The 17,019-nt window shown below is 29.8% G+C and overlaps 1 protein-coding gene across 1 annotated transcript; it reads left to right on the top strand.

Moving 5' to 3' along the window:
• Window positions 1–829: 829 nt before the first annotated feature.
• On the top strand, window positions 830–14,978 carry LOC132740242 (serine/threonine-protein phosphatase 2A 56 kDa regulatory subunit epsilon isoform-like; the record flags this gene model as incomplete). Its single annotated transcript, XM_060728107.1, is given in 9 exon segments — window positions 830–928; window positions 1,673–1,803; window positions 2,341–2,400; window positions 2,807–2,915; window positions 3,965–4,018; window positions 6,696–6,746; window positions 7,183–7,302; window positions 8,048–8,277; window positions 9,822–14,978. Coding segments are annotated over 9 exon segments (960 nt in total), but the record flags the coding sequence as incomplete, so codon positions are not given.
• Between the last annotated feature and the right edge of the window lie 2,041 nt (window positions 14,979–17,019).

The raw sequence follows: 17,019 nt of genomic DNA, 5'->3' as shown, positions 1-17,019 counted from the left end.
TTTTGGATGAGTATTTAGGTGCATTGTTTGACAAAAATATAGTGTTTCTTTACAAAGACGTTGCATTATCAAATGTTTAAGTATTACCATGTCTGTAAATTTGTATTGACAAAGTTAAGTATGAAATGAGCAATTAGGTCATACATAAATATAAGTATTGAGCTATGTTATTAGCTGGTATTTAGAATAGCAACTTGTGACATTACACATGTAATTATCAGTTCTATGAAACTAAATCAGCGATTTTTACAGTCTGAGGGAAATGGTGATGGTCCCTTTTATTTGGGGAAATCCTTTCATACATAATTTGCCCCAAAATACCTTTTGCAAATAATGGTTATAATCATCTTTGAATTCCTTTAAAAAATTATAATTTATTTGTCAAAGAAGTACATGATGTAGAGTTGTTTATGAACACTGGGATAATTAGCTGTTAAAAAGTATCAGAGATTCATACATTATACAGCCTAGACAAGCTGAGATAAAATATATGGACTTAGAAAGCATTGATGACTAGATAATGGCTTGTTTTCTTCAATCTTGTTATTTAGTGCAAAGTTATTGTTGTTGCAGCAGCAAAATGTGAACCTTTTATGGTATTTGTGTTGATGCTGTTATATCTAGATTAAAAGATCAATATGTTGATTATCATGTTTAGACTGAATCTATCATTTAGCACCAAAACTTTAAATGACATGTGATATCATAGAAAAGAAGGGAGAAGGTTTAACTCAGTCAAGAGAGCAATGTCATTTGGTACAGGTTAAGTACTTAAGTACCCAGTGTTCCTCATTACTTTTAATTGTGAATTTAATTATGATCTTTCCTATTACAGATTGTGTATGAGTTCTTTCTACGGTTCCTTGAATCTCCTGACTTTCAACCAAGCCATGCAAAAAAGTTTATTGATCAAAAGTTTGTGCTACAAGTAAGTATAGGCTGACATCTTGTTGTGTTAATTTCCCATCAGAGACTCATTACAGGAATAATTATAGGACGGTCTGTATGTTTCTACAGTCTCGACATGACAGACATTCGACTATTACTGTTTTAAATGTCCTCCGTGTACTTATTATCCTAACATAGACATATGTTTGGTGCTGTTCTTATTGCACAAAGAGATCTTGTTATATACTGTGTCTGAGTAGTAAATTATTTAGATGACATTATTGTTGAAGTGATGCTCTTAATGTGTTGGTGTCATAAATACCGGTATATATATTGACAACCAGACAGTTATATTTGAGAACTTGGTTCATACAGGCCTTAAATATTCAAGCATTGACCTTAAAAAGCCACTTAATTGAACTTGGTCTTTAGAAATACCCTAAAAGTCCTGGAGGACTTCCAATGAGATTTGCTTTGACTTATTTAAATGTTGATTTAAATTAATGTCCCTCACTTAAAATTCTCTAAACTTTAATGTTATTACTTTAGATGAGTTTGGAAGTAAATCTGATAACACTTATTTTGAGATTAAAATTTCATTTGAGATTTCTTTTTGGCTATTTTTTGGATGGATGAATGTAAAGGCCTTGAAGATCCATTCTTAGAATTATTCAAGATCTCCCACCTTGTTGTTGAACTGATACATGTTTGTGTGAAGCATTATTTTGAATTTATTAAAACATACAGTATGTTATGTTACTTATATGATGTATGTATTTTTCAGTTGTTAGAATTGTTCGACAGTGAGGATCCAAGAGAAAGGGATTTTCTTAAAACTGTACTTCACCGGATATATGGGAAATTCTTAGGCTTAAGAGCTTTCATTAGGAAACAAATTAATAATATATTTCTTAGGTATGTTTTATAGTTTTCTGTGGTCTAGATTTAGTGAATGCTGTTTGATATTTTTAGCTTGTGAGATATTTGTGTGATTGATAATGACATGTCATAGACAAACAATCACCATATATTATCACTTTGTCAGTGCCTGTTTCTCCAATACTTTTCGGATTCTCCTAAGTATGGAAGCTATCTACTAGCTCATTTATTGCCAGTGGTTCTACCCGGAAACTTACATGTTTCATACAATGCACAGAGAGGAGCATCTCGGGGTCTTACTAGTTACTACACTAGTTTAAACTTAAATATTATCATACAACCATAAAATAGTCATTGTAACTTAGATTTTGCCTAGTAAATATTAATGTTAAAACAAGTAATAAATTATATTAAAAAAGTACCTATAAAAGTTTTTATGTAGGCTGGATTGTTCTGTGTCTTAAAGTAAACAGCTGGTATTTTATGTGGTGTATGGCTGTTGTCAATTTGTGACAAAAGCCCCCTATTGCTGTTGATGACAAATTTTATTATAAATAATGATTTGCATTTCAGGTTTATATATGAAACTGAATCTTTCAATGGTGTTGGAGAATTATTAGAGATTTTAGGCAGGTAAGTGTATTTGGTAGAGATGGTTTAATCACATTTAAACAAAGAACAACTTATTCATGTAATTGTTCAACGTGGTCCAAATAATCTTTAAAAGTGGTCCAACATTTGCAGATTTTGATACAAGTGGTATGAAAAATGGTAGGTTTTCAGAACAAACAGGTTGGTGTTAAGGGAATGTCAGTACTTGTTAGATTAGGAAACATTTTTAAGTATATCAAACTTTGAAGGAAGCCATTGAAATTTTAGTAAGATTATGATATTCCATTAATAAAATATTAGACTGAGAGAATAAACAGATTCACACAACTCTCTATATAAAATTGTATTGTTTTTGCCAAAACGCAAGGAAATTATAGATGTTATGGAATAATATTTATTATTTATCTACTTTATTTTCTGTTTTCAGCATTATCAATGGATTTGCATTACCATTGAAGTCTGAACACAAGCAATTTTTAATGAAGGTTTTAATACCACTACATAAAGCTAAAAGTCTGAGTTTATATCATGCACAGGTAAATATATCTTGCCTTTAACTAAACTATGTATGTTTAAATGTATAATGTTTCAATTGATACTGTTTCAAATGCCTCAAATTATATTAAGGATTGACTTATAGTGTTAATGAAAATGTTCTTATATAGATTTTAAAAAGGTGTTCTTTTCTCCCCTTACTTATCTGCAGTTTAAGTCTGTAAGAGAAAGCTCTTTTTACTCTTTTAACAATTGGCAAGTTAATTATTAAAATTATTGGAATGTATAATATGTCCTGAAACTTTTATAAATGGACAGGAAATTACAATTATCCAATGTTCTTCAGTATACATTGATTATTTGAACTTTGCAATAATCGCACTATGATATGACAGTTTGCAGTGTTAACTGATTTTAAATGTTGTTATGTTTCAATATAGTGTAGAAGTCAGGTCTGGATATTGTTTTGTTTAAAAGTTTGTTCACTTGTTTCATTGAATATTTTCTATTATTACTTTTTCATTTGTTCATTCCTATTTTATTTGTATTTCCTTACAGACTTAAATTTTTGAAATTTAATTTGATCAGTTACATTTAAATAAACATTAATTTTTAATATCCCCATTATTTTATTCAGAATTTATGATTTTTAATATCTTTTTAGAACATATTTCCATTTGTCCTGACAGAGCACAACTTTAGCAATTCTTCTTCAGCAAAAAAATCAATAAAAACAATCAATCACATAGATAAACATTATATTGATATTTGTACATTTAATGTTAGAAATTATTATCTCCTTGTTGAGATATTTTTGTTGTTGTTCTGTCTCTCTCAGATAATTTGATTAAAGTAATAACGGTTTGAACAGTAGTAGAAATTTGCACTACTAATAGAGTTTCTCTTGGGCTAGTAAAAAATTCAATTAACAGTGAAAATTGCTTAGTTACTAGTAGCCCAACTCGCTTTAAAGTGCAGATGTCTGTATTTTTAACAGTTTTTAATAGGTAAACCATTTAATTATTATAAATCCTGACAAGTCTCTTTCTGATAGAAAACTATGTTTATTTTGTATTTGTATATTTTACAGTTGGCCTATTGTGTGGTACAGTTTCTAGAAAAAGATCCAAGTTTAACTGAAGATGTAAGTATTGATAGAGAATGTGTAGAGATATAGCATGTGTTATTATAACGTATAATGTATCATATATCATAAATTAAGGGGTTCAAAGTATGAATCAGATCCGCCTTTGTTTAAGTAGATCAAAAAAAAGTTCTTTAGACCATGATAAAGATCTGAGATATGCAAGTTTCTTGGTGTAACTTGCTTTTTGAACCATGACAGATTCAGTAATATCTTAATGTTCATATTGTCAGCAAGTGTGAGTGCAAAGGCACAAAAGGCACAGTGCACAGTCTACTAATTATTATGTAATACTCAACAATCTGTTTTCTTTCAATAAGAATATCGAGTAAACATTTGTAATTCTTGTATAAGCTCATTTCTTGTTAACGAAATAGCATAACATAGTAAATGTAATATTTTGAGGAAATACATTTTTTTTCATGCTGAACTGTAAAAAAAAAATGATCATATTTATTTTAAAAAGCCACATGTGCCGAGGCACAAGTTAGAAATATTTAATGTTGCGGAAATAGTGAGTGGAATTTGTCCTAGATTCTTTATAACAAGTTTGTAGTGGAATTTATTCCTAAACATCACAAGTGATAGTTTTATATATCCAGTGACAGAAATCAGGGAAAATTATTCACCCTATCATATGCAGTGATAATATACCAACCTAAGAAATACATATATTTATTATAGACCACCTCTTGCTGTGCTTTTTGTTCACTACATATATCAGTCTTTATTAATATGGTTTATAGATACTATAATATATTGTATAGGGCTTGAAATAAAAGTATTATAAAGATTAGTTTTAAATTTATCAATTTGGCTGAGAAGTAATGAAAAATTGTTATTAATGGTTATTAATTCATGTAGAAAGAATGTAACAATTATGACACTCTGAATAAATTTTATAATATTTAAATATAATTTTTAGCTTGACTATTCGAAGAATATGAGAGCTATTGTAGTCGCCCCGGCGTCGGCGTCAGCGTCCGCGTCTGCGTTGGTTAAAGTTTTTTGTAAAGTCAAATATCTCAATCATTACTTGAGATATTCAATTGAAACTTTCAATACTTATTTATAGTAACAAGGTACATCAGATTGACAAGTTTGATAACCCTGCCTACAATATTGACAGAATTATGCCCCTTTTTAACTTAGAAAATTTGGTTAAAGTTTTTTGTAAAGTCAAATATTTCAATAATTACTTGAGATATTCAATTAAAACTTACAATACTTATTTATAGTAACAAGGTACATCAGATTGACAAGTTAGATAACTCTGCCTACAATATTGACAGAATTATGCCCCTTTTTAACTTAGAAATTTTGGTTAAAGTTTTTTGTAAAGTCAAATATCTCAATTATTGCTTGAGATATTCAATTGAAACTTACAATTCTTATTTATAGTAACAAGGTACATCAGATTGACAAGTTGGATAACTCTGCCTACAATATTGACAGAATTATGCCCCTTTGGAACTTAGAAATTTTGGTTAAAGTTTTTTTGTAAAGTCAAATATCTCAATTATTGCTTGAGATATTCAATTGAAATTTAAAATACTTTTTTATAGTAACAATGTACATCAGTTTGCAAAATTGCATAACTCTGCCTGCAAAATTTGAAGAATTATTTGCCCCTTTGAAACTTAGAAATTTTGGTTAAAGGTTAAAGGTCTTCAAAGATATTTACTTGAAACTTTACACATGCACTTAGGGTCATAATTGGAGGGTCATAATTGTATGTCACTGACCAAGTTCCATAACTCTATCTTGCATTAAGGCTGATTCATATCCCCTTTTCTACTTAGTCTCTTGGTTAATGTTTACATGCAAGTTTTACATATCTCAATAACTATTAAAGATATTTATTTAAAACTTCACATATGCATTTAGGGTCATAATTGTAGGTCACTGACAAAGATCCATAATTCTATCTTGCATTTAGGCTGATTTTTCTCCCCTTTTTCAACTTAGAAATTCATGGTAAAGTTTTGTTTGTAAGCTGTTATCTCAATTACTACTGAAGGGTTTGTGCCTTTTTTTGGGACAATTTTATGCATTCAAAATAATAAAGCAGTGATTTACTTGATAAAACATCTTAATTAGAAGCCTTCGTACCTTTTCTGTCAAATTTATGTATTCATAGGTAATTAGTATTATTATACTCAATTAAACAACCTTGTGACATTACCTTCCGAATAGTCAAGCCAATACTGTATAATTAGACTCTCTCTAAGGCCTATAACATAAATTTATTAAAAAAAAATTAGACCTTTTGTGATCTTAAAAAATTAACATTATCAGGGCTCTTTTACTATCAAGCACTTAGAATAGTCGAGCGTGCTGTCCTACCGACAGCTCTTGTTATTTATATTGTTAAACAGTTAGTCTCAATTTACAATGTAAATATTTCTGTATGTACATTGATTTATCTGTTGTGAGATGGTGTGATGAAATGTCTGGGAGAAGTAGTGTTAGTTCCAATATTGGTAAATGTAAATGAAACCACTAAAAGGATTGCCTGGTGGGAGTTATTAATTACAAAACTACACATATAAACACATGTAGTACAATCAATGTGATTAAAAGTAACAAAGATTTTATTGTTGATCTAATGTACTTTATTCAAATAATACAACTACATGATTTTATTGATGTTATCTTTCTTTTTCCTTTATTACAGGTTATAAAAGGTCTGCTAAAGTTCTGGCCGAAAACTTGTAGTCAAAAAGAGGTATAACTTCAGTCTTACTTTAAAAATTTTCCAATACAAGATCATGAATTTTTATGATTTTGTAAAAGTTTCTTTGTGAAATTAAATATTTTAAGATTCAAATATATTTGTTCTGAATTATGTGTTTCATACAAGCTATCATGAAATTTAGTCAGCTTAAAAGTTGTCTGAATCTCGGACCAGATTTGAAGGGGTGCTTTAAGCTTATTTGAAAAATAATGTAATGTATTATAACATATTAGGTGTCCTTATGTTGCTCAATAAGTCTCTGAACATATATTTGATGAAAGTTTTTTTTTACATATGATAAAGATGTATTGCCAAAGTAATTAAGTTTAGGTTATTTTTCCAAATTTGTAGTGAAATGGACTATTTTAAGTGTATGCAAGGTCCTTAAATTTGTGATATATAAATTAACAATAAATGTGATAAATAGGTGATGTTTCTGGGAGAGATAGAGGAAATACTGGATGTTATAGAACCAACACAGTTTCAGAAGATAATGGAACCATTGTTTAGACAAATATCTCGCTGTGTGTCAAGTCCACATTTTCAGGTAAAACAGTTATTACAGTATTCAGTAACAGTGACTTCAATAGTCAATCAGTTGAATAAACTGTAGAACATTTACATTTTTTATCTGTCAAGAAAAAAATTATGTCTAATACCCAAACATACTACAATAGATAAGTGTGATCTAGCCTATGAATGCAAATAGGTCTCATTATTAATCATGTCATTTATGAAACTGGCAACTTTTATGGATGGTTCCTATAGATATTTTGTTCATTCATGCAATTTTCATAATGTTTGGTGAACAGGTCTTTCAAAGTTTTTGATCTTTATGTGACAGATTTGTTAGAGCAGAACCATCTTAAGAATGATGCCTGTACATCATTATAAAAAGACTGTTATCAGACATTTTATTCATAAGGTTAGATGAGAACTGAGATAACATGGGCAAGCCGTTGGTTCCGTGAGCAAGAAACTTTACACATGTTGCTGAGTACTGGTTGGTTCCAGTCAGGAACAGATATGATTGTTTCAATAAGCTTATAGCTTCCAACACAATAGAACTAAAATAAATTAGTATAAAATAAACTAAACTGATCATAAGATTTGATGAGAACTGATAACATTTATATGCATATTTTTGATAGAAAAGCTTGGTTAATTATAATGATCTTGTCTGACTAGGAATTTTATTTCAGTTTACTTACTTTATAGCAGGAGATTTATTTCAACAAAATTTCTACCATATTTATACACCATTTAAACCAGTGATGATTTCTATAAATTAGGTAGCAGAAAGGGCATTGTACTACTGGAACAATGACTACATCATGAGTCTTATAGAGGAGAACTCTCGTGTGATCCTGCCAATCATGTTCCCGGCCCTTTACAAGATCTCCAAGGAGCACTGGAACCAGACCATTGTTGCACTTGTCTATAATGTTCTTAAAACCTTTATGGAAATGAATAGTCAACTGTTTGATGATCTGACAGCAAACTACAAATCTGAGAGACAGAAGTATGCACCTTATATTATCTTTTTTACTTTCCTTAAATTAATATCTGTATATAATCTGCTTATGTTTGTTGTTGTTAAATAATGGTGATTATCCTTGAAATTAAGGTCGCTGTTGTCATGGATGTATGTTTATGGTTGTATTTGATAGATTTTTAAAAGACATATCAAATAAATAATGGTTAAGCCATTCAGCATATCAGTTATTATGGTTTCATCATTACCATGCTGTATGTACTGTTATAGATTTACCAGTGTATGAATTTGGAATAGCCAATTGATGAACTCTGTATTCAAATACTGAAATCAAAATGGCATCATTTTAGACAAACTTTTATACTTTTTAGACTTCTATTATCCTTACTAGTTGGATCCTATATATTTTCCGGACAATCAGATTACCGGACAAAAGCTATTCCTGCTGAATAGTGCTTTATTTTTGCTTCGATTAAAAAATCATACAGTCTGAATCGTAGACACACTTTCTATTTCAAAGTAAATAACAACAAAACCACTCTCGGGTAATATTGTTGATTCAGTTCTTTATCTACTAACATACCCTTTTGTTTACTAGTTACTTCATGACCTGGTCATGCGGGAAATAATCTGTTCTGCGCAGGCCCGAATATGGAGGCCCTTAATGGGTAATTTTAGATAGGTTTTACTTTTAATTTTTTCTCAGGAGACAATCGTAACATATTTTAATGATAAAAAGTAATTTGAAATTTAGTCTAAACAGTATCTCGATGTCTTTTACAAAGAAATGCAAATTAAAAAACATATAAGGAAACGGGTTATGCCCATGGGAGGAAACTCTACATGAATTGAAATAAAATAGATTTTATGGCTTTTGTAACATGCTACATGATGACCAAAAGGAAACTGTATGACAAAGAACAGAATTCCATTTGAATATCAAAATGTTTCATACGTTTAAGGATCATGAAGAATCAATATGTTAATTGAGTTAATAGTGTTAATTTCAATTACACCCCATATATTGGCCTCTTTGTAACAGGCATAGCTGCCGTGTCTATTTCTAGTGACATACTGGGATTTTCCAATATCTTAAACTTGCCATTCAATAGTCGTAGTTTCCTTGCTGATTATTTAAAGATTAATTTCAATTCACGACTTCAAAAAATTTTGAAACAATGTCCGGTAAATTGAGTTGGCTACACAATTTTTTTCTCTTATAATTCCCTATTTTAAAGACACATTTCAACGGTCAAATGTTTAATTTCATGTTTGATAAAGTAATGTTTATTAAGAACCCAAAGTTATTTAGGTAAAATTCAATAATTTTTTACTATTTTAAATAAAAGTTACAGATAAAAAACATCATATTTTGTCCGGTAATGTAGGATCCCAGTACAGCTAAGACTAAAAAGTTCAAGCTTCTTCCAAATTCTAGCTGGTGAAAGTAATATTTAGAGACTATTGTTTATCAATATACATCATTTTAAATAAATAATATATATATTATAAACAGTAGAGATATTTTAATATCTACATACTTGATGTAAACTAAATTTTTATTTTTTCAGGGAAAAAAAGAAAGAAAAAGACCGTGAAGATTTATGGAAAAAGTTAGAAGGGCTTGAAGTTAAAGGTGGAAACCAAAACAAACTGGTGAATAACGTAAAGTCGTAATACTGCATGAGTGTGCCTGTTTGTCTGTCCGTTTGTGTGTGCTGCAAAGGACTGATGGGCATTGTCATTGACAGAAAAAGCTAAGTATAAAGTACCCGTTGCTGGCTCTGAGGAAAAATCTCCACTTTAAAGATAAAAGTGTATTACATATGTATATATGTATAATATATATGTGTGTACATATGTAAATAAGTAGATGAGAACTACATATCTCAACAGATTGACTAACAAGAGACTGTATACAACTTGAGGGATAGGGGAAATAACAAATAGAGCTTTTGCACAGGATTATGATAATGTATTGGATATGACAATTTTTTTTATACAGGTGTATCATTGTTTAGTGACATTCTGTTACATATAGACATCAGTGTATAGATTCTCATCAAAAGTTGTAACTGCAAAAGAAATTTTTACATATAAAACTGGTGATAATTTGCCATGTAATTATGATATTCTTGTGTTGAGTTTGTTGTTTTGGAAAAAAAAAAGATAAAATGTTGTGCTGAAGTTCTACTATACCTTGTCTCATGATTCTTATTCTTGTACATGTATATATTAGATGGTTGTGTGATGTTCCACCAGAGATATCTACACTCATTTGTTTCTAACTAGAGGTTGACTGACAGTATGAATGGAAATATACCGGTAGTTTCATGCCATATATAATACAAATACCCTGATAAAATTGTACATTCTGGTGCTTATAACATCAAGTTTGTAGTATGTAGTTAACACTATGTTATAATTTTATTCTGTTGTTAATGTTCTAGTATTAATTATATTACTTTAAGGAATCTATGGAACAAATTACTTTGTTTTATTTTTGCACTTAAAATTCACATTTTCACTACCATAATGAAATTCTTCAAAGCATTTTGTAGTTACTGATAGGTATATTTATATTAAATAACATCAGCTAAATTAACACGACTACAGTAAGCTTCAAGACTGCCATAAAGTATGGTTTACTTTGCTGGTTGGGAAGTTGGTAACACATTGTTAATTATGATATAATTGGCAGATTGAAAGATGGTACATTAGTGTAGAAAACTTCCTAAGTTATGATTATTGATAAATGGAGGGTTTACAGAAATGTGGGAGTTTAATATCAAAGTCAAGAAGAGTACGAAGGAAGGGGTAAACAAGAGTACGAAGGAAGGGGTTTGTGCCTAGAAACACAGTAATCTTGACTGTCAGATGAACCTAATACTTCAATAATTCAATAATTATAGTTGCTTTTTGTTGTTTTTAGTTTCAAAAAAAAAAATTAATAGTAAGATATTGTTTTTGTTTTTTAAGGCAAAATAAATAGCTCACAGAGTGAAGTGCTTTTTATGTGTATGGAAGTGTGTTTTACATGTGTAATGTGTTCAAGAAGAAATTCGGTACTCTTAACTATTGGGTACCATAGTTATCATAAATACAAACCAAAGAGGAGCTTTTCTCTTGTTTTTTTAACAATTTTGTCAAGACATTAATTGATAAACTTTTAATTAAATAGATTATGTTTCTCAAAGTTTTGCAAGTATGTGATCAAGATGTTTAAAGGCAATAAATTATGAAGCATATAATGGAAGTATTTATTTTTGTACAGTATAAATTTTGGATGTAGGTAGAACAAGTAGGTACATGGATACATATACAGTTGCAGTAAAGGAAGAAGTTAGTATCGCGATGAAAAAGTGAAGTTTTATGACAGGGTATTGAGTAAAGCACAGATGTAGCAATTATTTTATAAACTAGAATTCTATATATTCTTTTAAATACATATATTTCTCATTATTAAACTATCCACAACTCTTTATTTTCCATAATTTATTTTGAGGTAGCATACTCTCTATCATAGGACTTTCATTTGATATTTCTTGGTAAATCTGTTTCATAAAAAATCACTTGCGAAAATGTTAGTGTTGTTTTGTTTTCCGTCCAAGTTACCATGTGTCATTGATATTTGCTGTAGATTTGGGGTGATATTATAAGGAGCTGCTAGGTCACACAGTCAAGTTAAGGTTGTTGTGCTGCTGCTCTTAATTTACATGTTTGAATGAAGGAAATATAAGACAAACATAAAACAAAAACATCTAAAATAATCCCCAATCTAGACTATAGGACAGGCACTGTGACTTAGACTGTAGTTTTGGACTGGACAGGCACTGTGACTTGGATTTAATCATCTTATAACCAAGGTGTTCATGTGTTCCACAAAGTCACAGGTTTTTCAGAGCATTCTGTTGTGATGCTGAAAAATGGCATTTCAAGTTTTGTAGTTTTTCCTATTTGTTTTTTTCTTTTTAAATTTGATTTTCCTATTTTTTAATATATTTTTTACTTCTTGAATATACAAGGTTTTCCATGTCAGATAAGTTTAAGGTTTAAACTTGGCATAGGTTCGTAAAAAAAAATGAAATGTTACAAGAAAATATTGAAATGTTACAATATATAAAAGTCCTTGGCAAGCCTCCATCTGTTTTGTTTAGTTTATATACAAGTTGTTTTTTGTTTCTCTTAATTTTGCTGAATGTGTCTGACAGACTTAACATCTATATAACCTATTGATTGTTTGGCTTTTTTAAAAAAAAATCTTGTTTTAGATGTGTTAGAGACTGTGTTCAAGAAAAGATGGATTTCTTGGTTTATGTTATAGACATTGTATATTTTTGAAAACATCTCATTTCATTTCATCTCTGTTACTGCATCTCTCAGCTCTACACGTTTTAATATTAAGTAGGTAAATCTATGACTTAAGTAGAAGGTGAATATACAACTCTAAGTAGTAGATGATTCTACATTATTATAAAGAAAGTTGGTAACATTGTTTATAATATATGACATGGCACAAAAGAAGAAAGGGATCTGTTTTCATATTGGTAAGTTATGTTGGTATATTATATGCAAGTAAAGAATAACCTAAAAATTATGGAAATAAAGGAGTCCTCTTTTTTAAAGTATTTTAACAAACTATGTCCAATATTAAATCATTTGTAATGTTCACTCTGTATATTTATTTAATACAGCACATGAAGAAATTTGTGTGGCAAATCATTTTCACTTTATATACTAACTGTGGATATTTGTTTTTTTTCTAATGATCATTTTTCTGTGTATATTAGTCATATACACATAGCTACTGTATATGTTGTTAACGAAAAACAAAAATTTCAGATGTAAGTTTTGTGTAAAATTATATGGTGTTAGCAGAGTGTATATATTGACAAATGCATACAAAATTGATTAGAAAATATGGCTCTCACTGTTTTGATAGCAGAGTGTAGACACAAGTAAATAATCACATGGTGATAGTATTTTATACCAGCTAACACAATGCAATACTAGAAGCAGTATAAAATCTTCTGGATCTTTTCTCTTAATTATTTCCATATTATACAAACACTTGTAATTTATTTTAAGACTTTGTTAGTATATTCATTTAGAAGTGCATCTTGTTATTTATGTGTGACTGTGAATTTTTTTTATTGAACGGAGTTTGTTGCATTGAAAATGTGATACGAAAGCAATTTTCAGATAAAGGGTTTGTCATGGAACTCCTGCTACAGGTGTATTGAAATGGCCAATGTTTTGGAAACTTGTTTTACACTCAGTGACAAGAGAGGGTTATTTTTTCCCTTTTGAAATGATGAATTAAATTCTGTGCTATATATTATCACGGTGACTAACCTTCCCCATAATGAGAGTGACTTTTAATGTATAAAATGATATATCCTCATATTGCACAAGCATATCACTATGATAACGTTATATAGTCAACCATTTCATGAGAGATAGTGTGTAATGCTGATAACATTTATCATTGTTTATGTCTTAGGATTTAAATATTGATTTTATTGTACAGTTTATGTATTAGATAATATGTCTCCGAGATTTTGTTCTTCGAGACTGGTTAACAAAATATTCTCACCCCATACACCTGTAGCCTTACTTAAATCATTACAAGTTAAAAAAGCGTTGTGTAACTAATGAAAACTCAAATTTATGTAATAGTTGTAATTATTCTATTACCATATCTGTTGAAAATGTTTTTTTACAGTAATTTTCAAATTACCATTCTAACTTAACTTATGGTTATTTTTTAATCTGCCATGTAGAGAAAGTCCATTTAATGTATAAGTTGTTCAACTGGTTCATGTGTTTTATTTAATTGATGCTAAATTATAATTGCGAGTGTGATGCTTCTTAGGCTGCATGTAACTGTAAACTTGCCTATTATGTATAGAACCCCATGTTTTAGATATAATATTAATCCAAGCAATAGTTCACCTAGTGGACCAGTTGGATTACTTATATACCATTATTACATTTCTGTATAGGTAAAAACTAGTTCCTGTGTAACCAGATCATTCTTTCAATATCCAGCTTTCTAGCAGTGTGTATTAACAAGTTGTTTTAGAATTCCACAGACTACAGTAGATCTTTGAAATAAATAGATTAAGTAAGAAGCCACTTTTTTTTTTATAAAATCATATTAATTATTTATTTAGAGGTTTTTTTATGTGCAATTATGAATCAGTGAAACTGTGGTAGATAGGGAGATGTTATAGATTTGTTAAATTACCTTGTAACAGTATAATCTTCATTTTCTAGTTTTATATCAACTGACTTATGTTGTGTAAGAAACAATTTTGAAATTTTGTTACAACAGATTAACAACGGGCTATCTCTTGAAACATTGAGTGTTTTATTCCTACAAAATTCTCTTTCATTTACTTGTACTATTTTACAAACAAACCAAAGATATCATTTTATATTCAAGGTCCTTGTAAAAGCAATAAACTAAAAAATGAAATTGAAACAGATGAAATAAACTAATACTCGAATGTTTCAACCAGTCAGCTGTGTTGCCTGTCTACTATTGTTTTTGAGATTCACTGCTTGTACCGTACTATATAAGTTGTTTTATTTTTCTTGTCTGTTTGAAAGGAAGCTGGTTAAGTCAATTCACACTACATGTAGTTATTTGCTGTAAAGTTACATTCATAATCTTAGTGAAGGAATGACATAATTTAAATACAAAATAAAATCATTTTATCCATGTCGCTTGTTGTGTTTTTATGCCCCAACTTAGATCTGTCCAACTGTCCTACTATCACTTTCTTTCTATAGACTGACAAAATAGTGAAATATTAGGGCATCTGTGTCTTACACATTTGTAGTTGTTTTGAATTTATTATATGAATATTTTGATCTTAGCTCAATTGGGTTGTTGGCTTTATCTGTTATATGCAGATAGATACACAAGTAGATTTGACTATGTCCATCTGTCCCATCTACATAACTAGTATTATGACGTTGATATATGCAATGTAACATCTGAAGAGCTGCCCTCTGTAGAGCAATTACCTCTACACAACAGTTTTTAAAAAATTTCCAAAGTCAGACTTCATTATAAACTTTTATCTCCCAGCAAAAGGGTATTGCTCTGTAGAGATTGTACTGCATGTACTTTTATGAGCAACAGCAAGTTTCCATTAGTTTTCTCACGTACAACCAAGTAAACTGAACTAAAATGCTTTCAAATTGAATTCCTCTTGAAGCATAATTGGGTTATCTCTCACACTGGAGTTTCATTTTGTTTAAAAATTAAGCCATTTATCATAGAAGCATAAGCATGATTGTGTCCTCACACATATCTTGGGAATTGTAATGTTGGATGAAATCCTACTAATGAAGACAGCTGTAAGATGTTCACTTACTTCCTTAAGAAACAAGTAGTTGAGTCCCTTGTTAGTTTAAGCATATTCCAACTCCATTACAATGAAAGAAGTAGCTTGAAGCTTATAACCAGTACTAGTGTCCTATGAAGAAACAGGTTTTGGCCCCTACAGGGCTCAAACTAATGCTTCCTGTGTTGAGAGTTAGAAATACCACCAGGCCATTACATGAACTGTTTCATTTAATAATGATATAGTTTTGTTCATGTGGTTTGCCATTAGATCAAACTGATCATGTGTACTTGTTGACATGTTTAATATTTTGTTAAAATATATCTTGTTAATTTGACAATCTGTAAGGCTATCCTGTCCTATCTCTGGTCCAAATGTTGTGAATATTTTTATAGTGCTTTGCAAATACAGATTTCAATTTAAAAAATATATGTCCAGAATGTTTTCACTAGATAACCCAAGAAACACAAGATTATAGCTGTTTGTACTTTAATGCTGTTACAGTAGATGTATTATCTTGTAAATATTTGAAGGTTGTGTTTCTCAAATTCCATTTTTGCAAAAAAGTTATAACCATTACATATTTATTAAGTACCATTATACAGCATTCCAGGGAGTTACAAATTATTTCATAATTCACCCTGCAGCGGATGCCACTTCTAGTTTCTCTGAAGACAATTTTCAATTTCTGTCGGGGTAAAAACTTTGAGTAGCTTTTGTTATTTTGTTCGTCGCTGTAATTTTATCCCTCTTTTGCTCCCCAATAATGATCTTAAAACAGTAGCATAGATAGAGTGAACTGTTGTCAAATTCTATATTGTACATGTAGAACTGAAGTTCTCTACTCTAGATCATATAAACCATGATCATCTTAAGCCTAATAGGTGGTTAAAGCTTGATGTGCAGTAGTTAAATACACACCAACAATCAGACCAGGAGAATACCCACTATTATTGTGGTTGTTAGTGATCACATCATTTGCTCATAAAACATAATAGTTATTTAACAAATATCCAAGGCAACAGTCCTTGGAAGCAACTGATTCTGTTTCTGTTCATGGATTTGACAAATCTGACCTCTATAACTGACCTCTGAGCATTCATAATCAATTTATTTTGACAGATCATACTGAACTTTATTAAGTCAGCTGACGTTTTGACAGAATGAATGGTATTTCAATTAAAATGTTATAAATTATGGACCTGTTGTTACCCTTTTACTCACAAAAGCTATCTTAATTTCTTAAAACATCTATAACTTTAATTAGAATAACTCGTGACCAAATTTATGTAAGACATATATAAAACTTCAATGAGAAATGAAAACTAACGAAAGACAACTACTATATAGATTCATGTATAATTTTTATTTACAAATCAAATATATTATTTAAAAATTTCCAATTACATTT

The sequence above is a fragment of the Ruditapes philippinarum genome, unplaced genomic scaffold (assembly GCF_026571515.1).
Source record: "Ruditapes philippinarum isolate M1 unplaced genomic scaffold, ASM2657151v2 ctg2342_1_1_1_1, whole genome shotgun sequence".
Taxonomy (NCBI): Eukaryota; Metazoa; Mollusca; class Bivalvia; order Venerida; family Veneridae; genus Ruditapes; species Ruditapes philippinarum.
The sequence above is the reverse complement of the archived record's forward strand: the minus strand, read 5'-3'. Positions and strand labels throughout refer to the sequence as shown.